This window comes from Helicoverpa armigera, chromosome 23, assembly GCF_030705265.1.
Source record: "Helicoverpa armigera isolate CAAS_96S chromosome 23, ASM3070526v1, whole genome shotgun sequence".
Lineage (NCBI taxonomy): Eukaryota > Metazoa > Arthropoda > Insecta > Lepidoptera > Noctuidae > Helicoverpa > Helicoverpa armigera.
The window spans coordinates 6,830,984-6,855,900 of record NC_087142.1 but is presented as its reverse complement, the minus strand read 5'-3'; the positions used below and the strand labels follow the sequence as shown (position 1 = coordinate 6,855,900).

The 24,917-nt window shown below is 35.1% G+C and overlaps 2 protein-coding genes across 8 annotated transcripts in view; one reads left to right on the top strand and one right to left on the bottom strand.

The window, feature by feature from the left end:
• LOC110376274 (klarsicht protein) overlaps window positions 1-24,917 on the bottom strand; it is a 275,563-nt gene that overhangs the window by 46,884 nt on the left and 203,762 nt on the right. The gene's annotated exons all lie outside the window — the stretch shown is intronic.
• Window positions 16,117-23,849, top strand: LOC135116642 (uncharacterized). Its single transcript, XM_064040771.1, has 2 exons — window positions 16,117-16,572; window positions 21,967-23,849. The coding sequence occupies exons 1-2, from the start codon at window positions 16,553-16,555 to the stop codon at window positions 23,705-23,707; spliced, it is 1,761 nt and encodes a 586-aa protein (XP_063896841.1). The 5' UTR covers window positions 16,117-16,552; the 3' UTR covers window positions 23,708-23,849.

Sequence of the window (24,917 nt, the reverse complement as noted above, 5' to 3'; positions counted from 1 at the left end):
ATTACTATGATTTGCGGCGCTGCCTCGTGGTCATTGTGGTCTGATTGCTGACTTTACAAACTTACTGTTTCATTTCACATTCCTTTATAGTATACACTCTCTAATACTTTAAAGTCTGCAGAGAAAGGCTTTGCCGTTTTGTCATCAGCAACTATATCATTGTCTTATTCTCCCGTTATTATGATATCACTTTCTTGATGAAATCTCTTGAGTTCGAAGACAGCTGTGTAAACTAATGCTGTTGGTTTTGTTGTTTGTTCGCTAGCTGGGAAAAGTCCGTGATTCGATCGCTTAAAGCAAATGAGCCTACTTTTTAAATAAACTTGTTCGTTACTTTGAGAGTTGCAGTAATTGGTAATGTAAAAGAGAAATCTTTATTGACTAAAATGTCACACCTGCGTGACATTAAACCGATACTTATTGCATACACGCATATTAATCCAGATCCGCTTTTAATCGATAATGAAAAGGAAAATAATGAAGTGCAAGACGTTGCACCACAAATGACGCGACATTAGCACTTACTTCATGTTGAAGATATGCCTGAATATTCTGAGAAAGATAACGTATAAATGTAATTAAGAAATTGTACGACTCGGGACAATACCGCAACTGCAGTGAGACTTGAATTACGCACCAGGTGCAACGTACTGCTAATCTGATAAACTTCATACTTTATAACTTCACTGGCTTCTGACATCATAAATTGTCTATAGACACTTTTATAAGCCACCGTCTTTGTGCTTAGTTTATCGACAAGCGCTATCTTTTGCAAAGTAGGCGTACAACTTGTTAGATATTTTATGTGTTTTCATTTTACAATCCCAGGTGGTTCAAGGTTCTCTAGAATTTGATTCATAGAACAATAAAAGCGTGTTCGTTTTTGAATCGAAGTTATGATCAGATCATGTTTAGAATCGGCCACTGTTTGACGAAAACTTAACCGAAATAAAATGCCACATAACATCAGACTTCGAAAACCGCAAATTCAATAACCCTAATCAGACTTTCTTACATAATCAAATTACGAAAGAAATTAAATATTAGCAAACCAAACTTATCGACGCAAAACCAACAGTACTTGTCAAACCTCTTACTCGATCCACCGACGGCTTCGAATATTTACCTGTAACAAAAGAGTAGGAAACGTTAGTAACACAATACAAATCTGAAGTAGATTCTGACCCCTCCAGAGTTCAAGAACCCGCGGACACTTCAATACAGTTCAAGTACATTTGTAATTGAATTACAACCAAAGCCGCAGTTGTACTGTTTGACTCTGACATTAACAACTCCTTTTCGATGTAAAACAGAAATGTAAAGGGAACTCTCTGTTAGGGTCGGTACAATGTTGCATAATGGCGTCCCGTGCTATTGGAATTTTTCGTTCAAACAATGTTTGGTTGGAAAACAAAAGCTTCAATAGAACTGTTGTTGGATTGTGTTGTTACTGTTGCTTGATTTATAAGTAAACATTCATAAATAGTTGTGAGATTTATCTTTGTTTTAGCATTTTCTAACAATGCAACAGTTTCTTTATAGTGCCTAATGAAAACATGTAAATTAAGCAGAAAATTCTTGGTTCAACTTAGATTCATATGCAAAATCATAAATTCGCCGCTTTAAAAAACAACGCAGACAAAAAAGTACGTCCTTGCTTTCAAAAACTTGAACAATTTAAAAGTGCAGACAGCCCCAAATTACTACAAATTACATACCCAGTAGCACCGGCCTATTCCATTCGCGGAAAATAAAATTGCAATTTATACACTCAAGATATCAACACGTAACATTAGACGTGTTCAATCGATCAACTGTCAAATAAGTAATCATCACACATATAATTTACTTGATGAATTAAATGAAAGTCCGTCCGTCACTAGTAGAGCTAATCAAGAGTAAAGTGCTGAAATGTAAAGCATAGTGATCTAACCGCTGTATTATACAACTGACAATTATGTTGCGGTTGGTAGCATCGATAAATTGCAAGATGGATGGGTGGAAATATAGTTAAGTTGTAAAGATAGGGAGTAAAGTCGAGACATATTAGGGATTGACAAGAAAATCTAGGGCTTTCTATAAAAAAGCTAAAATTATAAAGCCTATAAATGTACAAGGGATTGATGTTTAAAGTAAAAGAATATAGTTTCAAGTCGTATTGATAAAGACCAAAAATAACAAACTAAAGATTAAAAACTTCAAAATAGGGATTAGATATGGATCAGGAAGTAACAGCTTATAACATAGTTATAACTTATAGTTGCATTACATAAATATCTACGAACCTTCAGAAGCTAATGTAGGAGAGGAAACAGTAATTTGCGTGTTTGACTGACAGACAAAGCACTTGTAATAAGTCCTACGTAACACCAGTATGAACCAGATAACAATAATATAATTGAACATTTGAAGCTTGGACCTTGAAAGTTACACAAGAACAAAGGCGTTATGCTTTACATTGTTAAATTTTGTATAATGCTGTACAGTTGTGAAACAGATAATGTAATTATAGATACCGAAATTGCATACATTGGAGTACTGGAAGATATTGCAGTTATAAACGTGGGCTTGTAAGATTATGAGTAAATTGATTGCGGTAACATTTTGAATGTTTTGATAGCCAATAATGACCAACTAAATGAACAATCGAGCATCAAAAATGAGTAAGACGGTCTAGTATGTCAAAAAGGAATGCAAAAATGAGAAACATAGATCACAATGAATTTTACAATAGCGTTGTCATAGTAGCGCCCACAATAATTTATAGTACGGCCAGAACGGTACACATAGTAACTCCTAATAATATGACAGCAATTGGAGCCAAAAATCTCGAGACGCATACCTAGACAGAAGTCAGGTTATTCAACCCGTATGAATAAACGTACTGTTCTATCATCATCCGCCTACATCATATTACTAATTCGTTTACGATTCGTAGTGCGTCCCACGTGCAATCTCGAGTGGATATACACTTCTTATGCTAATCTGCAGGTACTGTGGTTTTGTATAGCTTATTTACAATTTTGAATGCAGGTCGTAGGTCAAATGTATTTGCATTTTGATCAAGTAATGCTGTGGTATCTTCACGACTTCATTTATTTGGTGAAGGGTTAAAATGGCGGCATAGTATTTGTGCTACTACAAATTTGAAATAAGCACAGCAGAAACCGGCCAAAATTAATACTCTACTATTTAGGATTACTGTTCGTTGACACAGAAATGCATCTACATTACTTCCTTATTTAATTAATTAGTGTTAATTGCCTTAGCGACAAGGTAAATAATATCTTTGTAGGATATTACGTGTAAACATTTGTGCGACAAAAATAAACGTATTAACGAAAGTGAGACATGTCACGACACATTACCATCTTAAACGAGCGTTAAACTAGTTTTGCTGATGTTAAATGATACGCATTTATCTACGAGTTAAAACACACCTGTCGGGCTTAGAAGTCTTGTAAATTTTCCTTAGAAATCTCTTCTTGCAGATCTATATGTCATAGCTACTATCTGTAATTTTGAGTTTATGCCTAATCACCACAACATAAGTAAGAATCGACAGGAATGGATAATTCTGAAGTAATTAGTCACACAAAAGACTGAAAGCTTCTTAATTAACTTGTAATGACTTTACACACAATTTAGAAGCTAACGCTGTTCAAGACAGTTTCGCAAATTAAGATCCGTTATTAACAGTAAAACATAGCGAGTGGCCGGCAGAGCTACTTGACTTGAATGAGAGGCTCCAGGCTATACCTGATGAGGTCAACTTCAGATAGTTACCTATTGTTCAGTTCCTAGTAATAATATTCAAGATAGAAAAGATATAACATAATTTACGAACGATGGACAGGAAATGAGAGAAAAGTTCTGAGAAAATCGGGAGTTAATCTTTACTGGTTAGTCGTTAGAGTTAAGTGGGGATGCTGTTAACACGGTCACACTTGCTGGATGAGACAAAGATTAAATAGGGAATACTACACCAAGATAGACAAAGACGGATAAAGAAGAGTACAATTCAAGCAAATAAGGCAATGACAATGGAAAGGTTGGTTTTATTCTAGAATAAAAAAGCCTAGAAGCAAAGTTAAGTAATTACGTTTTACCACTTGACATCAATATCCACCAGACCGATTGAATATCACTGAATGATTGATTTGATTCTGATATTAACAAAATGCAGTGACCGGATGAATTTGTCTGTACAGAAACAATTTATTTATCTAACTAAATGCACAATGTGAAATGACTTTCAATTTAAAAATCTTTATTTGATTCGCTGACGTAACAGACGTGTTAATTATTAGTAAGTTTAGACTATCTGTTAAAAGCAATGAAGTTAGTTTTCGAAATAGACTTGAGGTACATTCAAAAGTTAATTGCGAATATAAAGTAGGAAAATAAGTACTGGAAATATTTAGACAAAGTTTATGGAAGCAACAATGTTTCGCTTAGGTAAACAATGTCTAAGTAGTTAGCCTGTGAGGCCAAGCGTAGCATTCAATGTAACGGCTGCAAGCTAAGTGAGATAAAGTTTACTATTTCAAAGTGTTTATGAAGCTTCAACTCAGCAGCTAAATACAATAGAAAACGCTGAGAAAAGTAATCAAAATAATCCAACCAAAGATACGCACTTCATGAAATATTTAGCTCGAGATAATGTTAAGAAAACAACGTTTTCTCGAAGTGGCTGCGAGGTATGCGAAGGGTTTGAGTTACAATGATGTCAAGTAGCAACAGTTAGTCTGTTGGAATTTAATCTCAATTGATTGTGACAACTGACATGATAAGCAATTGATGATCATAATATTTTCCACAGCATCAGTTACAGACAGATTGCAAGATAAACCATCACTGTTTCAACAAGTCTATTTAAATACAGAATTATTTCTAGGCTTAACGTAATACTCTCATAAGAGTATATAATTTTCTAAGTAGTTCAACCTCGTGCGGAAACATACAACTCAGTTATAAGGTTAGTCACAGACGTTTATTCTCATGATCTCCTTGTAGCAATTCCAGAGATTTACAAGTTCCCCTACCGTAACACGAGTAGGCGGAGCCCAGATTCTAAATCATTTAGCCAATTCTTACGTGGAACAAATTGAGTCATTTTGTCTATTTCAACGTCTATATTTGCAACCATATTACTTTGAACCCTTGCACGGACAACTACTGTGATACTTGCTTCAATAACGATCAGTTTCTCGGAAAATCCATGTTTATTTAAATTGGTTATGCTAGTGTTCAGAGGGCATTGTCGATTTACGAAGATGATGCAAGGCAAACGGCAAAAACTTATGATAGCATTATCTATTACCGCTACAGCCACAAGATGTTTGTTCAGCGACTCGTGTTAGAATGTAAAAGAGAGACTTATGTACTGGTGTTAAGTTACGGAAGTCTGAACAACTGACCAGACTCTTGAGTTTGTGATTTCTACTCGATTGCTTTTGAGTGCAGTCGTCGATGTCATAAAACATGACGATTGTATTTCTTGAGATAATATAAATGTTTATCATGAAACTGCATTTGAAGAACATTTAAGTGAAGTAAAAAATACATAAAATGATGTCAGAGGTTCAGAAAAGCATAAAGTGTTAGCGTGTTAAAATGTAATTTGAATCATACAGGAAGGTAAAAACAACGACCTTGTGGTGTCGACAGTTAAATGCGCTTCGAGTTTTGTTCAGGTTCCGTGAGATCATCAATAAAACGTCCAAATAAATGATAATGCAAACGTGCATATTTTGCACGGTACATAAACCTTGTCTATCATTAAGCCATCAGGAAATGCTACTGAGCATAACACAAAAGCACTACTCAAACGCAAAGATGCTTGCTTACGAATAGTTGATGCAAAGGCAGTTGTGTGCACAACAGGCTGTGCTAAGGAAGATAATACGGGTAAATGAAATAGAAGAACCTGATGATGGAGATATCAACAATGAAGAGCATCCCGCAATAATAATCCCAAAATGGTTTTAACAGCTTGATATTCTTGTACTAGATAGTATTATAAGGAAGTGTTTTTATTGCCAGTTAACAACAGAGTACTAAGAATGAGATCACCGACGTGTGAGTCATTTAGTCTATTAATTTACTACGAACATAACTTGTTTCTGGTTGTTGAGGCATTGACCTATTTAGAGGTCTATTCGCTACCCTTTGTCTATAAATTAATTTAGAATATATTGCGACTGCCACATGTTTACTACGGTTTGCTTATGAATTTAACTACAGATGCGTTTACTGGTAGTAATGTTATATCACATCCTGTGATGGTGGCAGTAATGTGTAAGTGGAAATATAATTGTTAGTGCTAGTCACAATTTAAAAAGATCGTCGTTTTTAAATGAAATTATGTACTTATTCAATTCTACGTAATTCTAAGATAATTGCTGGCTTCAGTAAAACTGCAAGTAGTAGCTATCTTGAGACATAATTAAAATCGCCAGTTAAAGTTATCCACTCGGAGAAAGGAAAATTTAGATCCAGAAAATAGATTATCCAACCACGGAAGTTGAACAAATCGTGCTGAGTTTTATCAATAAACATAACTCAATCTATTTAGCTGTAAATTTATCGAGTACAACACGAATAATTTCAAAAGCACTACAGCGATGTGGTAATTGGGAACAAATCACAGTACGTGCGGACAAATTAACCTACATCTCGCGTGGTTTAGGTTGACGCTTGTGTGATGACTGTAGATGTGGCCGAGGCGACGAACGTAACGGGACGAACACGTGCTCTCGATTCAGCGAACATTGCATCCGCAAACATTATTGTTTGCAAACCAGTTCAGCTAGCGTTAATTAGCATTCGACAAACTAAGCCACTCAATTCAGAAGCTGATCACATTGATTAATGATCAAACATTGAAGACAGAGATCGTAAAGACATGTTAGAAAAGCATAAGATGATAATTAAGATGATGCAACCGCTAAATATTTACAAGAATTTAATTCGACTGTTGTAACACGTTGTCAGCTAATTCACGTTGTCATTTGCCCCTCTGTTGATAACTCACAATTTGTGATGCCTCATACAATAAAGCTGTGACTAATCTTAGGACTGACAAATTTGTAGGCCACATTGTTAGACTAATCAAAAACAATTGCATGACTGAAATTGTATATGATTTCACGTGAGATCACGAAGATATCAAATTACTAGCATTAGTTACTCTTAATGAATGTTATGAATACACTTGACTGTGCGCTAGTTTTTCATTGGCAATATACTAGTGCAAAAACTATTGCTAAGACTATGTTTGCTCCGAATCTGATATATTGATAGTGTAAGCTAAATCTACTTTTGCTTTGGTTTTGCTGAATTTCAAAACCATTTGTTGAGTCTTGCAAACCTGAGTAGATTTGCATGATACTAAATCATGAATCGCTATCCCAGCTACCAAAGTAAGAATCAAAACATTACATAAACACATTAATCAAGAAAATAACAAAGAAACAAAAGAGAAAGTGGATAACACTAATACAGATACATACCCCGAACACAATGAAGGGTTCAATGGTGTACTCGACAATCCTTTCTGAAAGCCGACGATAAGGCTTGATAATGGCGAGCTGTTACTCACAGATAAAATATTGATCGGCGATTCAATAAAGCTTCGTTATGAAGTGCGACCTACCGTGGTGCTCGGTATATCTGGAACGTGGCGTATTAAGGGCAAGAATGGCGAAGTGCAATGGAATAAAACCAGTTTAGCAGAGCGATTTTATACATCTGTTTCTTTTGCTTTTGTTCCTTTTGAAAAGATAGTATTCTTGGAAGGTTTTGGGGCTCTTGTTTTTGATGTCATTAATGCCGTACCTTTTATTGCTGCAGTAACGAATATCGTGTTCTGGCTTGTTGTGAAAGGTTAATTGGAGAGGTTATGTGTAACTGTCGTGAACATGAATTTTGTCGTACTTATGCATAAATTCAATAATTTGTGCTGTCAACTGTATCAAGTGATTTCTAGCACGCTTCCTCAGTCATACATCAGCTACATATTCGTTTTCAATTCCGCAAGAAATAATATTATGGATATCTTCGTTTCCACACAAAGATCTTTACGTAACATTGTTTTTAGCATATGGATAATCTGATAAAAGAAATCCTTTAAAAAGATATCGTATGACATTGACATGCGGTGTGTTGTGTTAATCGGAGAATGCATTGCTAGATATGATATCGGATCACGTTGCATGTTCTTTATTTGACTCATTGTTGACCACGAGTACTATGACGCGATTTGATTTATGGAGTTGTAATGTGCTTTTACATTATTTATGCGTAAACATTATTTCCATAGAGAGCCTTGGATTTATGTTAACAGATAGCTAAACGGATGTTTAATACTCTTGTATTAAATATTTCTACCCTCCATCCATTATACAATGTGTCCCGGGGATAAGTGACCGCCCGAAATTTTTTGAATATTTGTACAAAATTAAGGATAATTTCCTTTATATTTGGGACTTACCGCCTTTGGTTTTTTTTTAATGATTTTTACTAAATACTGTGACGTGCTGCAGTTTTTTTAAGATATTTCCTAAGTTTTTACATATTTTTAAATTCTTTTTTCTTTATTGACTAGTCGACATCATAGTTTATCAATTAAAATTATCAAACATAACAACAATGTAATAAAACATTTATTAGAAAAAAAAGAAAATAAAAATTCAAAGAAAATAACGCCTTTTTTTCAGTTTTTCCAAAATAAGTCCAATAAATGCCCCTTAATATCACTTTCTTTTAATTTATTAATAAACTACATGATATTTCCTACAATGGCTCAGAACAATGTTTGCTGCTATTTCAAACAAATGCAAAAATACAGTCAGTTGAAATTGACTCCTACTCGGTAAAAAAAGAGCAAAGCCTGTTATTATCAGGCCTGACAAAAATTTTTTTTTTATGATTTTTTTCAAAAATATAAAAGAAATTATCCTTAATTTTGTACAAATATTCAAAAAATTTCGGGCGGTCACTTATGCCCGGGACACATTGTATTGTAATAACGAGGTACAGCAGTTCTGGTTGGCTACTAAATAACATTGTATGAGAATTGGTACTCAGTGCCTTTCGTCGCGTTAAAAAACCATTACAATGTAACAAGGTACGAACATCATTGTCTACCACCATAATGACCAGAAAGCTGTAGAGGTTGCCGACACCATGACACAGGCTTCTTCAGAATCGTTTCCATCGATTGCATCATCAATATCTGAATCGATTAAATCTAAATCGATTCCTCATACAAAGGCTTCTACTTAACGTTGTATATCCGTTAATGGCACACGTCATTCCGGCTGCATTACGGCCCTAGCTGCATTAGCTTCAACACTTTCACGTTGTCTATCATTGTTCAGTTCCTACACCACATCAAGAACTTACAACACCTCTATTACATCTTACAGGGTTGCCACATCAATAACATGTTGCTATTGTTTCTTGCTAATCGACGATTTACAAGTATGACCGCAGAGCGAGATATATAAGTCAATCAAAGCTCACAATGGCTGCTTTGTGACAAACAAGAATAAGAAGACAAACTTCTACGAGCAGATCGAAAGGTTTTTAACATGAACTCATTTTTTTTACACCTTAAAAGATGAATTTCAGTTTCATCAATAGCAAGCTATCGTTTACAGATATTAACTAAAAATGAATGAAGGGTATAATTAGAGTAATTAAATACCTACCGCACAAAATAATAGCGAAAATATTAATCTACTTTCTCAAGAATATCAATCAGTTTGCGTGATTGCCAACCTTACAATTCTGGACTGAAACCATTAGTCTCTGTTCGGACTTAGTATAAAGCCATTGATTAGACACAAATATTAGCATATTAGATTCGTGATAAATCTTACAAGGTGAAGGTAATTCTAGAGCTACTAATAAATAATTTACCGATTGAAATGTTCTGGTAGTCGGACATGATGTAGATAGATTTCCTAAGGGGAATGAAGGAGAAACTGCGAATGTAACAGGTGTTCCTTGATCGAGGGAAACAGAATATTATAGTGATTTAAACAATAAACCAGTCATCCATACCTGTGAGAGCAATACTGGAAGAACAAAATGAAATACATATAAACAAATCTTAACCCACGGATTTGAAAAAAAAGAAGCAATGTAGATTGGTGTTAACTAATAAAGTAAACGGGTAATCAAAGAAACTAAGAGCCATGTGTATGTAAGAAAATAATTGCAGATAAACAGTGAGCCAAATGTACTAAATGAAGGTGAAAGTGTCATCCAAAAGCTACGTAATACTTTGATTTGTTAACAATGACGTAATGTATGTAATGTATTATTTAATAATAGAAATATAATTGAGTTGCGTACAAAAGAAAGTCAACACTCGAAGATTTGGGATTGCTTCGGTAACGCAACGCAAACAGTTAATGGGGATATCAAAAGCATTGTAGGAACTACTACATCAAGTTCATAGACCCGGTTGGTTCGCAAATATTACTTCAACAGAAATAAAATTAATGCGCCCAGAAACTATTTGCAGAGTTAATAACTTTATAAGCTTAGTTTGTAAATATTTTATATACTTTAATATAATTTTAACCAATATCATAATTTTATTATTATCCTCTTATTCGTTTATGTCTGTTTGGCGCTATTATTGCCAAGTTAGACCCTAGTCTATTCATTACAAGATAAACCTTATAAATTTTAACGACATGCTTTACCATAAGAGGCCCTTCTTATATTTCTTATTCAATTGCGTTCTATTGCAGTAGTATAAAGCACTGACAAATTCTAGGTAATGCTAAACATTGACTTGATTGACAGTACACCTCCAAGTATCAATTACTTTAACGGCCTGCCCATGTACGAGTCGTATAAGAGAAAGTACGGATTTTCGAAGACGAGAACAAAATTTTACTGTAACGTCGCACGGTAATTGAAAAATATTTCCTAGACGGAATATGGAAACGGACAATTTAGACAAGTGACAGTCAAAGCTAATGAGATAAAACAGACTAAAATTTAATGCAAGAGCAACCTAATCCATTGTTGAAAATGATGAAAAAGAACAGCTATAAAACTAAGTTACTAATTACGTATCAAATTGGTAATTAGGTGTGAAGCCGAATATCTACAAAGTATCAAAATCCGACAAAATAAACGAAACAAAGCATCATTTGTAACACTTGCCCGACAACAAACAAAAGCCGACAGATATAACACTAGAGCCAGCCACATTATTTAATGCAACATTGTTACATGATTTATCGCTCGAAAGGACAATGTACAATCGATTTTATTGTTACCGCATCGATAAATCCATTCGAGTTATTAGAATTAAGAGTCGAATCGCGAGAATCGATTTATGCATCACGTTGTACGGAAACAATTATTGCAGGATTTGAGCTCTTCCCTGCGACAGCGACGGTGAAATTGTCATGCTCATGAGAATTGGTAAATAGTACGTTTGTCAGTCTAATGGCACCATCATTTACTTTCCTTCCGTCAAGGGTAGGAAGACATTCGAAGGAAATTGATTTTGATGTAATTTCGCTAAATGCATCATTGACGAGGTCACGAAGTTAATCATAGGGTAAGCTTAATTATGCAAACCTATCTATCAGGCCAGTAATGGGTAATTTTGAAAGTCATTACTGATACATGACTTAGGAAATTGGTAATTTATAGTCGTTATGGAAATGGAAGCTTTTCGATTACACGTGAGCATGCATGAGACGATTACTTTAATTGAGAAGTTACTTATTTCTAAAATGAACGTTACGATAGAAATTTTAGAATTTCCAATTTTACCAAGTGCAAGTGATTTTTAACTAATTAATCAGACCAGTCAACACTTCGACTAACAAACCTAAAAAGAGGAAGCTACCAAAAAAGGGTCCCCTTATCTAAAAGAAGACGAACATCAGTTGAAATAGACACGACAAATAAATAAGATTTACGATACCCTTCCCGGTAAAGACCGTGAACGTTCAGTAATTTACGAGCCTTCATCATGAGAAGACATCATTTACTACTTTCTTGCTTCACAATGGAAGCTGTATACAATTTTATGAGCGTCTAATCATGGGTTGAGAGATGAAGTCAGCTTTGCATAATTAGTGACCTAGGAATACAAATTATGTTCAGTCATTTCTGAAAGCTCTTTCAAGAGCTAGGTACTGTTATAAGAGGTGAAACTGCTTTCATAGCAGATAGACATAAAAATGTTATAGAAGTTGACAACTATGAAGGAATGGAATGGAGATCAGAAACATGCCAATAACTAAGACATAGTGGTTATAGTGTAGCATTGAAAAACAAGATTCAAGTACAAAATTCAGCTCTGTTAAGTTCACAATGATACCATTACTTGTATTTGTGTTCCGTTATCCTCAATGTGGTCATATCGCTATAATAAACATTATTTAAAGTGGTCCATAAAATCTGCAACCCTCATTGTAACGGTATTTGTTCATAACCTTACATCACTTGGAGTTATATGCTGTTTCTGTGATTCATGGTTTGTTAAAATGTTATTTTCGCAACTAATTGCCTCTACCTGAGGTAACTTTAAAGAAGACATTTGTTTCTGTCATGTTATTTTGTTCTCAGTAGCTGTGTTTGTTCTTACGTGGGAATCTTAAAGGATATTGTAATCTATGATGAACAAATCTACCTTCTTACATTACGTGGACAGTATCCTCTGCCATTCGATTCACCATCGATGTGGGAGGTTCAATTCGACAGTGAATAACTCCAAACTGTTACGAATCTTGGGATGTACCTCACGAGTAATAATTTTTACTGACCGTTCAATTAACCTTTACCGACCTCAAATTGGATGAAAACCACAGATTTCTTTCGAAGATTCAATGCTATCTGAAACTTACGCAACGCTTTCTTTCAAACTTCTAATTGAACTGTTATCTAACAAGTAAGTCACTGATATATCGACTGATAAAGTTCCTAAATTGAGATTAATGTTTGCGGCTGGTTTGACTGGATCCTACGACATTCACATAAATAACATTCTCGTACTAATTTAGATAAAAATGAGTCAGGTTTGTGAGAACAGATTTACGATTTTTGATAAGCAATGTGCGATTTTTATGTGTTGAATGTTAATTAAATGGAATTAATCTAAAATGTATCTTTTTTATCAACATCATAAACAACATATAACATAATAAAGAATATCTATCTATCTATCATTTATGGTGTTAGATATGTAGATGAACTTCAGGCAAACTACTTTTTACTAGTCAATAAAGTTTTACGCAAATCACCTTAAGTATGCAAGAACAAACTACACAAGTTCCGCTCATAAGTTGAGTCTCATCATCATTATACTAAAACCACGAGCTCAATACAAATCCTTCAAAACAAACTAGTGGTTCGTGCGCAGGTCCTCGTTGCAATGATTTACAGTAAACGCGATCAGCGCGTGCGCCTTCGCTCGGCAATCATCGGCGGGCGTCGGGCTGTCTCGGCGGTCACGAAGTTCGTTAGGCCAAGGAAGCGGAAACTCGCGAAACCTTGAGTGTTGCTAGTAATGTAATGTGTGAATGTGTGTTTTTTTTATGGTATTACATGGGTCTTATGTAAGGTAACTAATGGTGGATGTAAAATTCACACGTTTTTATGTGGCCTAAATCCACTTCATATGACTTTAAGCTTCTACCACCTTATTATAAAACGTGGCTTTAAGAAGTACCCGCTTTAGTAATAGGTTTAGTCCACTTATTTTGTTCGGGACGGTGTTTCAAACGTAATACGAAAGCTGGTACTTTTTTAATACCACATTTTATAATAATTTAGCTAGAGATTCATTTCGGTAAAGAATCGAATATCAATTCTAGATTTAAAAAAATACAAAACATAAGTGTAACCTGAACATGCTAATTTGTTGACAAATGCATTGCGTTCGAGTCAGACAAATGATCTCTTTAACATTGATTATGCTTACAAGGTTTCATATTGTATTACAGAAGCATATACATATTTCAATAGAAGCGTGGGAATTGACCGAAGTCAGTATAAAAAACTTTATTCACTTAAAACTAGAATGATATAAGAAATCAGAAATACATATTTATTTGTTTGTGTAAGCGTTATAAATATACATAACACCTATTTTGTTTAATTAAATTAAGCATGGAAAATATTTTTTGCTTGATATACCTCTATAAAAAAAACTCTTAAAATGCCGGAACGACTTGCGAAAATAATTTGCTTAATCTATGTCTTTTTGATTGGCGGATTAATGTCAACTTATAAAAGGCGTTTAATTAATTAAATTAATAGCTGTAATTTCAATATTATATGGGTTATGTGACTAAGGTATATTCTTTTTATTAGTGAGAATTCTTCGACTTGTTTAAGAAATGACAAGCCATGGACGTTTGTGCCTTTGCAGTGCAAAATCTATACAACTGATATATAAAATTCTTTCATAGTGTTACATTATATGTTGTGACCTTTTTGTTCCTATTGTAATATCGCCATTTGAATCGGTTTCGGAATGTGAATCTAATCCTTGAAAGCCTATAGGTGGAGCTAATATGATTAGTTCCGGGTCATTTAGTCGCCATAGCTGTACAGCCTACGATGATGTCATAATCGAAGTTATGGTAAGTAAACATTGTTTTTTTTTGTACGAATCTCATTTGAATTACAATTTTATTTACTTGAAAAGGTTTTATAGGAATTTAATATAAGAAAGTTTTCCTTTATTTTCATAGCAGTAAAAAAATCATACTATTTTTCGGATCTGATAAGATTTTAGTTAGCGTTTTGTCGGCCATTGATGAAGTTGAAAAAACTCCATAAGAGTCGTGAAGTATGGAATAACAAAAGCACCCTTTCTTCTAACTCCTTAGAACTAAAGATACGCACTTAACTGACTGTAATATTAACACAGCAACGAGCCGTCCCCATATTAAACTGAAAGATGAAAGCCAACACAACAGCTAATACCTTATCTGAGTTCTAATAACTATAAAAGCTAATAGCATAGTTCAGTATTTCATAGGCGTTACTAATTGTAGCAAGTCCGGCCTAGTTTTAACAACTGACTATTATGACTTCGCCGTACGAATAGCTGAAGTATGAAAGAACATGCACCATTTAGGAACAGTTGAGAATAGCTTCGGAACGGTAAGGAACAGCTTCGGAACTGTTGGAAATAACTTTGGAACAGTTCGGGACAGTAACTTGGTTATTTCAATAGGAACGCTAGATATTGACTGGGCATTGTCACCTAGAAGGGTTTCTAAGTATAAGAAGCCGAATTAGGAATATCAATATTTTACATTAAAACGACTTGCCATGTGACATGCTACATCGCTCCGGCGGTATAAAAAAGTTCAAAGTTCCAAAATCGGCAAATTATACGTTCTATTATGAAGAATTGTTTCACATGACGAAAAAAAAACAGAGAGCTTAATGAATGCATCATCTATCGCCCACAGATCAGTCGATAGGGAAGTTTTTTACCAAGAAAAAAATACAAAACATTAAGCCCAAAACTAATAAACATAACTCGATACAAACCATGAGCCATCAATAAAAAATCTGAGGGTATAAAAGGAAAATATACAAAAAAAGATAATTAAACAAGTAACCCTACGTTGGGATGCAGCCACCCTCTCGAAATAATTGTTTACACAACATGCCACCCCGCATGAGATGCCACGGAAACTAGATATTTTATCATGTGGTACATAGAGCTATGTAGGATTAGATAGTACAGAAGTTACACGGGACTTTATTTAAAAAATGTCAGCATAAAGCATAATAACATTTGGAGTATAATTTTTATATAAGTAAATGTTGATAATGCCGAGAACATGAAGTGACCTGTTATTTTTGGAATTATTCATATAATTATCTGATTTTATTCTGAGCAATGATAAAAATACTTATACGTATTCTGTTGCATAAGCAAATAAGGTATTGTGAAATTTTGAATTTGAGAAATACATAAACGGCTTGTTGCTTGAATAATTGTGCCTATGTACTATGTGTTCTATCTTTTTTTTTTCTGTATTCTGTGTGTGTATCTGTGTACATGAACTATTAAATAAATAAATAAAATAAATAAATAATTTGAAAAACCTAGCTATGGTGACCACCCAGCCTTCGGCCCTAGATTAAGTCTGTACGCACACATGTATAATGTGCTGACTATAATTTTAAGAACTTAGGTAGATAAGTCGCCCCACCGGAGATGTCGCGCCGAGATGGGTCAGACAGTAGATTAGTTTTTTTACAATTAAAAGTACCTCAGAATCGGTAACACGCTTTTAATTTGTCTCCCGAAATTCCTTAGTAGTAATACTTAGTAATTTCAATAGTTTCCCCGCTCCGGAAACAAGAGTGGCGCAGCCGGTAGGATTTCGCTGTTATATTCCTAAATTCTTCGCGGTTTTAAATTCGTCGCGTGTCTCGAGGACGAGCTGCACGATAGCTGTGGGAATTTAAGGACGAGTGAAATCCGACGAACCAAATAAATTACTCTTGGTGCGTGTGGGCAAACAAAGGAATACCAAGGATGAGAGTAGCAGCTGGCTGGTGAGTGATTTTTCGCCAATCCATGTTCCTCTATCCCCAATACTTAATACCTACATTATTTTGAGATTAAACCTCTCATTATAACGTGTTCATTTAGATTATTGGCTTATCTCATTGTGTTCTATAAATAGAACCGACATAGAGTAGTTAAACTTTCAGAGACGCCAATTAATTGTTATCTCAAGTGTATTCTTTGCATTGATATTTTTATAAATGTGTTTTATTAAAAGTAATAAGTAAAGTGTATGTAATTCTACACCTAATATAAAAAAAAATATATATTTTATACATTAATATTTTTAATTTTATTACCTAAACTATTACATACATTTTGCGTCTAATTATTTTCTGATTTACGTGTGTTATGTTTGAATTGTGTTATCTTGTGTGTTTCATAGCATAGTCAATTGTACTCTCACGAATTGTTTTATCTGTTCCGTTCTCTACTCTGTGAACATGATGACTTCAGTGACTATTGAACAAATACCCAAAGAAATTATTCAATTAATACCTTTGTATAATGGTGATAAAAGACAGTTAAATCTTTATTTGCGAAAGTGTCAGTATGTCCTTGACCGATATAAGGGTAGCCACGAACAAAATCTTTACGTTTATAATGTTTTAACTAGTCGATTGAGAGATGACGCCGCAGCGCTCTTATCAGAACGTGAAGATATTGTGACATGGTCTGCTTTTAAAGATCTACTTATTCAACATTTTGGAGACCCGCGTAGCGAAGCGTGCATTAATATCGAATTAGAATCCTTAAAAATTAAATCCGGTGAAAGTTATTTAGAATTTTGTAATAGAATCCAAAGTGTTCGATCATTATTGATGTCCAAGGTCAACATGATTGAGGATACTGATTTGAAGAGTGCAAAGACAATTATTTATAACAATACGGCCTTGAATGTGTTCTTATACAATCTCCCAGAGAATATGGTTCGTATTGTAAGGCTTAAGGCACCCTCTAGTTTAGAAGCGGCCTTGAGTATAGTACTTGAGGAAGTTAATTTCTTAGAGCAGTATAATACTAGGAATCGCATTTACGGTCAATCTAGCAGTTTCGGATCAAAATTGGTAATGACGCCAGCGGGATACAAACCTTTATTGCCAAATAATATTACCACACCTAAATTTAATTTCGGTATTCCACAGAATAAATTCAATCAGCCCCAAGGTCAATTACCAAATGCATTAACATCACGCCCCAAGCCTGGGTACTTACCCCAATCTCAACAATTTGGGTACAGGCCACCCCAACAATTCGGGTACAGGCCACCTCAACAATTCGGGTATAGGCCACCTCAACCATTTGGGTACAGGCCACCCCAACAATTAGGATACAGGCCACCGCCACAGTTTGGCTATAAACCGTTGCAACCTCAGCAGTTTGGTTACAAATCCCCCAATAATTCTAATACCCCACAAATACTAAAACCTCAAACGCAAACTACTGATGTGTCTATGCGAACAGCCCAACCTAAATCGAATGTACCACAAGGTTTCAATTTAAATGAATTGTCTGCTGACGACTATGAGCCTTATTACAATAACTATTACTCTAACTATGACGATGACTATTATGGTGACTCAAATGAAATTAATTATCATGACGAGACTCATGTTGACTATGAATTACAATCAGAAAATGAAATTCAGGCACTGGATTTTCAGGAGAGTGCCTCGACGGACAAGAAATCTTAGAATTAAATTTTGACTCTAATTTAGAGCTACCGTATATTTATGTAGAAGAGATAGACGCAAAATGATGATAGATACTGGTAGTATGAGATCGTTCATTGGTCCTACAAAAGCATATGAGTATTTTACGACTATATACGTAATGAAAATTTTCAGGTGGTTAGTACTCATGCTACTAGTAGACATAATGAAGTAATAGAAATTCCTCTTCTACCTACCTTTGTTAGTGACGATTGGCATAAGTTCTATGTATACGAAGTAGATCCACGGTATGACGGGCTTATAGGTAACGACCTTTACAGCAATTAGGTGCAATTATTGATCTAAAAGAACGAATCTTAAAACGAATTCCACTTGTATTCCAATAATCAATAATAATTTAAATTATAAAATTACTGTACAGCCACGTTCAGAACAACGATTTAAATTGCCAGTAGATCAATATTCAGGTGACGCTATTCTTGACTACCAAGAATTTCGAAATGGACTACGAATGCCTAGTGCTTTAGTAAACTGTGATAGTGGATACGCATTTACAGTAATTCAAAACACTTCAGATTGCCCAAAACAACTGACTATTTGCCAACCTTTCACAGTAACGCCATATGAAAATACAGAATACAACATTAATTTTACTACGACCAATACTCCTCTAGAAATTGACAAATTACTTGAAGAAAATTTAGATAAATTAAGACTCGATCATACCAATGGCGAAGAACGTGAGAAAATTTATGCACTTTGTAGGGAATATAAGGACATATTCTACTGTGACCAAATCCCCCTTACGTTTACTAATCAGGTTAAACATCACATACGTACCAAAAATGAAGATCCTATATACATTAAACCCTATAGACAGGCACCTTTCATCCAAAACGAAATAAATAATCAGGTAGAAAAATTACTTCATGAAAATGTTATACAAGAATCTCATTCCCCTTGGAGTGCTCCAGTTCACCTTGTCCCTAAAAAGAAGGATGCGTCTGGTGAAATTAAATACAGGATGGTAATAGACTACAGACGACTGAATGACATAACCATAGACGACAAATACCCCCTACCTAATATTAATGACCTTTTCGACAAACTAGGAAAGAGTGTGTACTTCACCACATTGGATCTAGCAAGCGGCTACCACCAAATAGAAGTAGAAGAGAAGGATAGACAGAAGACAGCTTTTTCGACGCAAAATGGCCATTTTGAGTTTCTCAGAATGCCGTTTGGACTTAAAACCGCTCCTGCTACCTTCCAACGGACCATGGATAATATTTTGCGTGGTCTGCAAGGACTCCACTGCATGGTATACTTGGATGACATAATAATTTACGGAAATAGCCTTGACGAAATGATAAATAAATTAAGAATTGTATTTGACCGACTTAGAACAACTAACATGAAAATTCAATTAGACAAATCTGAATTTTTACGCAAAGAAGTGCTCTACCTTGGACACACTATAACTAAAGACGGGCTAAAGCCTAATGACGACAAAATAAACGCTGTATTGAATTACCCGTTACCAAAGACAACGACAGAGATTAAGAGCTTTCTTGGACTTGTAGGTTACTACAGACGTTTTATAAAAGATTTTGCAAAAATTACTCAACCATTGACAGCCTGCTTAAAAAAGCGCAACAAAATTGTTATTGACCAGAAATACATAGACGCATTTAACAAATGCAAGGAACTCCTGACACATGCCCCACTGTTACAATACCCTGACTATGACAAAACATTTATACTGACGACCGACGCATCCAATGTCGCTCTAGGCGCTGTGCTGTCACAAGGACAGATTGGCAGTGACAAGCCCATTGCGTATGCTAGTCGTACCCTCAGTGATACAGAATCACGTTATAGTACCATCGAACGTGAACTGCTCGCTATAGTGTGGGCAGTAAAGCATTTTAGGCCCTATCTGTACGGTAGAAAATTCTATATATATACTGACCACCGTCCCTTAACTTGGCTCCAATCTCTTAAAGACCCTAGTAGCAAACTCACACGTTGGCGGTTACGTTTGCAAGATTACGACTTTGATTTAATTCACAAAAACGGCAAACAAAATACAAATGCAGACGCTCTGTCCAGAATAAAAATCAATGCCTTACTCACAGACGACGAAAATCAGTCTCTAGCAGTTAATATTGATGAGAAGGAAGATAAAAATCTAAATGAATGTGCAGATAGTAAAGGTTCATCAACAGTAACGATATCTGATTCTAGTCGAACTATGACCTGTAGTCCTATAGATTTTTCCGACAATATTAGAGAAGTTCACTACGATACAAATGAGTATCCAATACGATCAGTGTCCAGTAAGTCGAACGAAACCGTTCATTCCGCTGTAGAATTAGAATCAACCGGTATACCTATTTTACATGAGGCGATCGACACCAAGCCGAATCAAATCTTAATATTTTCATGGTTTAAAAATCAAATGCATGTTAAGAACCTGTCACGTGACAAACAAAAGATATTAGAAGTTTTCCTGCCAAAAGATAATCCGCAATTAGTAAAGGACTTTTTAAAGGAATACATACAGCCAAAATTAAAATATTTCATTTATTTTGAGGAGAATGAACATCGGAAACTATTTAGCAATATAATAATTGAACTATTCAGAAAGGGAACTATTAACCTATTTGAATGTACAGAAAGAGTTATTTTGTAGAAGATGAAGGAGAGCAAAAGGCACTTATACTTAAACACCATGAAGGAAAGACCTGTCATAGAGGCATAAAAGAAACGCTAGTTAGGCTCCGTAGAAATTATTATTGGAATAGAATGCAGGAAACTGTAACAGCCGTCATAAACAGTTGCGATGGGTGCCGTAGAATGAAATATGATAGGAAACCCATCAAACCTATATTACAACTAACACAAACCCAAGACGCGCCTTTTCAAGAGCTATTTATAGATCTTTTTAGTATAGAAGGTAAAACTTATTTAACTATAATTGACGCATTTAGCAAATTAGGTCAGGCAATCGAAACTCAGGGAAAATCAACTCCCGAAGTAACTAGAGCACTGATGAAATATTTTTCGTATTACGGTACACCCAGAAGAATAAGCTCAGACCCCGGAACCGAATTTAATAATGAACTAATTAAGGAATTTTTGAATTTACATAAAATTGATTTCCACATTGGAACCCCTAATAACCCCAATTCAATGGGTCTTATTGAGAGGTTCCACTCCACTATAATAGAAATTTACAGACTGGCCAAATACGAAAAACAATGTACTGATGCGGCTTCGGTTATGACTTATTCTGTTCTGGCATACAATCACACTATTCACTCAGTCACTGAACTTGCACCATTTGAAGTTGTCTTCGGACATACCGACTCAAGCAGTCCGTTTAGCATAGAATTAGAAAAACGTTATTTCCAAAAATTAGTAAAAGATCATGCAAAAAGAATAAAAACATTATACGAACACTTAGCAGACAAAATGGTTAATATTAAAGAAAAGAATAGAGAGAGTAAGGGTGGTGAAGGTGAAATAAAGTTTAAAAAAGGAGAAATTGTTTTCGGTAAAGACATAAATAAGCGTAAAAGTAAGGATAAGCCCCGATATATAAAAGCTGTAGTAACAGGCAAAGCAGATAAAAATATTTTACCTATAAAAATAGGAGAAAGGGATACCAAAATTCCTATTAAAAATATAAAACGTCCTCCACAGGTGCGGCATATTATTGATGACAGTCACGATGCTGTCGCTGGCCCTTCATCTGCAAAATCTTGAAGGTAATCCAGGAGTTTTACCGGTGAAACAAGGTCATGCATATTTCCAAACTGATCAGTGGACTATTGTAAAGATCATCAGCCTAGATCAAATTTATACTGACCTTAACTACATCTCTACCAACTATCAAGCGCTTTGTAATTTAATTGATTGGAATGCATCATACTCACAAGAAATTATGACTATTAAAATGCATACAGATTCCATACGTGATTTAACTGTAGAAAAATACCAACAGCTTATACCATCCAAACGATCTAAACGAGGACTCATTAATCCACTGGGCTCTATTATAAAAATTGTTACCGGTAATTTGGATCATGATGATGCGCTGAAGTATGATAATCTCATTTCTAAATTGAATCAAGGTCAAATCACTATATCTAAAAGGTTAACATTGGTCTCTAAAATGTTTGACAGTTTTATTAATGCCACTGAAACTATTGAACAGAATACAATTAACTTCCATAACAGGTTAACTAAAATTGAAACATTAATTAAAGATTTAACTGCTCAGCAAAATAGTTGGATTTTTCTGACGTACTTAACTGGGTTGTTCAATGTTTTCATGAGTAACTTTCGTACTATATTTATTAGATTAAGTGAAATCGAAACTGCACTTGCATTAAGCAGAGTCTCTATTTTACATCAATCAATTGTTAATTCTTCAGAACTTTTATATCATCTTAAATTAATATCCGAATATGAAAGCTTAATATATCCTCCCGCCGAAGCGAACTTGTTAAAAATAGAAGAGATTATATGTGTTAAATCATTTATTAAAAGTAATCAAATAACGTTTATAATGGAGATACCACTTACCGATAATGTTACTTATAACTATTATAAGATTTACTCCCTACCAATTTTCCATGACACCGAAAATAAGACCCTAGCTATTTTCCCCAAATACCCTTACCTATTGGCGAAAGAAAATAGATACTCACCAATCGCAATACCGTGTAGACCATTCTCTGCCGGTGCTCGCTTCCTCTGCACTGCAGACAACAGGATCCCCTTCTATGAACTTACCTGTGTCGAACAGCTTATGAATTTCGAAAACGACCTTACCCTTTGCAAACAACATCCAATAGAAATCGAACAGGTCAGAGTCCAACAAGTCGCTAACAACAACTGGATCCTGTATAGTGAAGAGAAGACCACACTAACAGAACGATGCAAGGATGAGACCAGTAGACAATTGGTATTTGGTACTTACCTGATGACCATCGAAGAACCCTGTGAGGTGGAGATTCATGGCATACACATTAATCATCGTATCTTCATAGAGTCCGATGTGGTGAAAAGAGTACCAATCATCGCCTTACCTCAGTTACGCACTAACGCACAGCTATCCAGTACACGTGCACTTGATATGAAGGGCATAAATCTAGACGAAGTGAAATATATGGCGTATTCGTTAAAACATAGTGAAGTGATCGAAAGTGTTTTTGATAAAAGGGACAGTAGCTTCAGTGCGTCCTTGGTGTACGTGACCTTAGGTTTAGTTATTTTAAGTATTTTTGTATTTTCCGTTTATGTTGTTCGGCTCAAATTGCTGAAATACACGTGTTTCAAGAAAAATTATCGGAACCAATCTAAAATCGATTCTCCCGATAATTTTCCTCTTAAGGTCGGAGGAGCTATGGTGACCACCCAGCCTTCGGCCCTAGATTAAGTCTGTACGCACACATGTATAATGTGCTGACTATAATTTTAAGAACTTAGGTAGATAAGTCGCCCCACCGGAGATGTCGCGCCGAGATGGGTCAGACAGTAGATTAGTTTTTTTACAATTAAAAGTACCTCAGAATCGGTAACACGCTTTTAATTTGTCTCCCGAAATTCCTTAGTAGTAATACTTAGTAATTTCAATAGTTTCCCCGCTCCGGAAACAAGAGTACCTGCACAATTATAGCAAGTGACAACAAGCAACAGTCCTTGACAATGTTACTCATTTTAATGGGGGTCTCTAAACGTTTTCTAACTCTATAAAAATTCAATCACCATCAGATAATAAGGCGATGCGCTCATAAGACCCGAAACCATGTCTAATCAACATCCGAGTGATGAGTGCAAGCCCTAATGCTTCTACTGCCCACATTACCAACACTTTTTATTCATTAGAAAAAGCACCATATATTAAGAGAACAATAATTAATTATAATAATTTATTTATTTAATACTTTTAAAGTAAAGAACGTTTAGAAAACGAAGATAATTTTGGAAATGTTGTCATGCCAGGTCATTGAGCCAAACTTTAAAATTGTCATCGTGGAAAGTTTGAACAGATTCATGAATAAACATGACGGAATCATGAATGAATGTGTACAACACGAGAAATATTGGCATCTTGACAAAACCGTAAGACTGACGAGCTGAGATTAACGCTAAGCAGTATTGAGTGAAACATTACATAAGATGCATTAACTACTTAATCCAACAGATCAATATCAACAGTATAAAGAATACGGTACATAATTATTTCATACAATCAAATCGTGAAATCAGTAAAAGTGACGTGGTATCTTAAAAGGATCATTATTACTTAATAGGTGATAATATAAATAATGTAATGGTGTCTACACACCAAAGCCGCTGATGCCGGCGGCACAGCCCGGCGGCCCAACCCGCCGGCCGTATTTTGTACAATCATGCCGCCGGCTTTCATAGAGTATTTGACAATTACTAGAACACCACATGCCGCGGTAGTCGTGCCGCCGGGCTGTGCCGCCGGGTCAGCGGCTTTGGTGTGTAGACCCCTTAACATTACCGGATGCTGAAGGTTTGAGTGATATAACGTGTTTAAGAAATCAACTAAATGAGATAGAGTAATTAAATTTAATTATTGTACAAGATTTATTACTTGTTTGCATTCTACAATCACC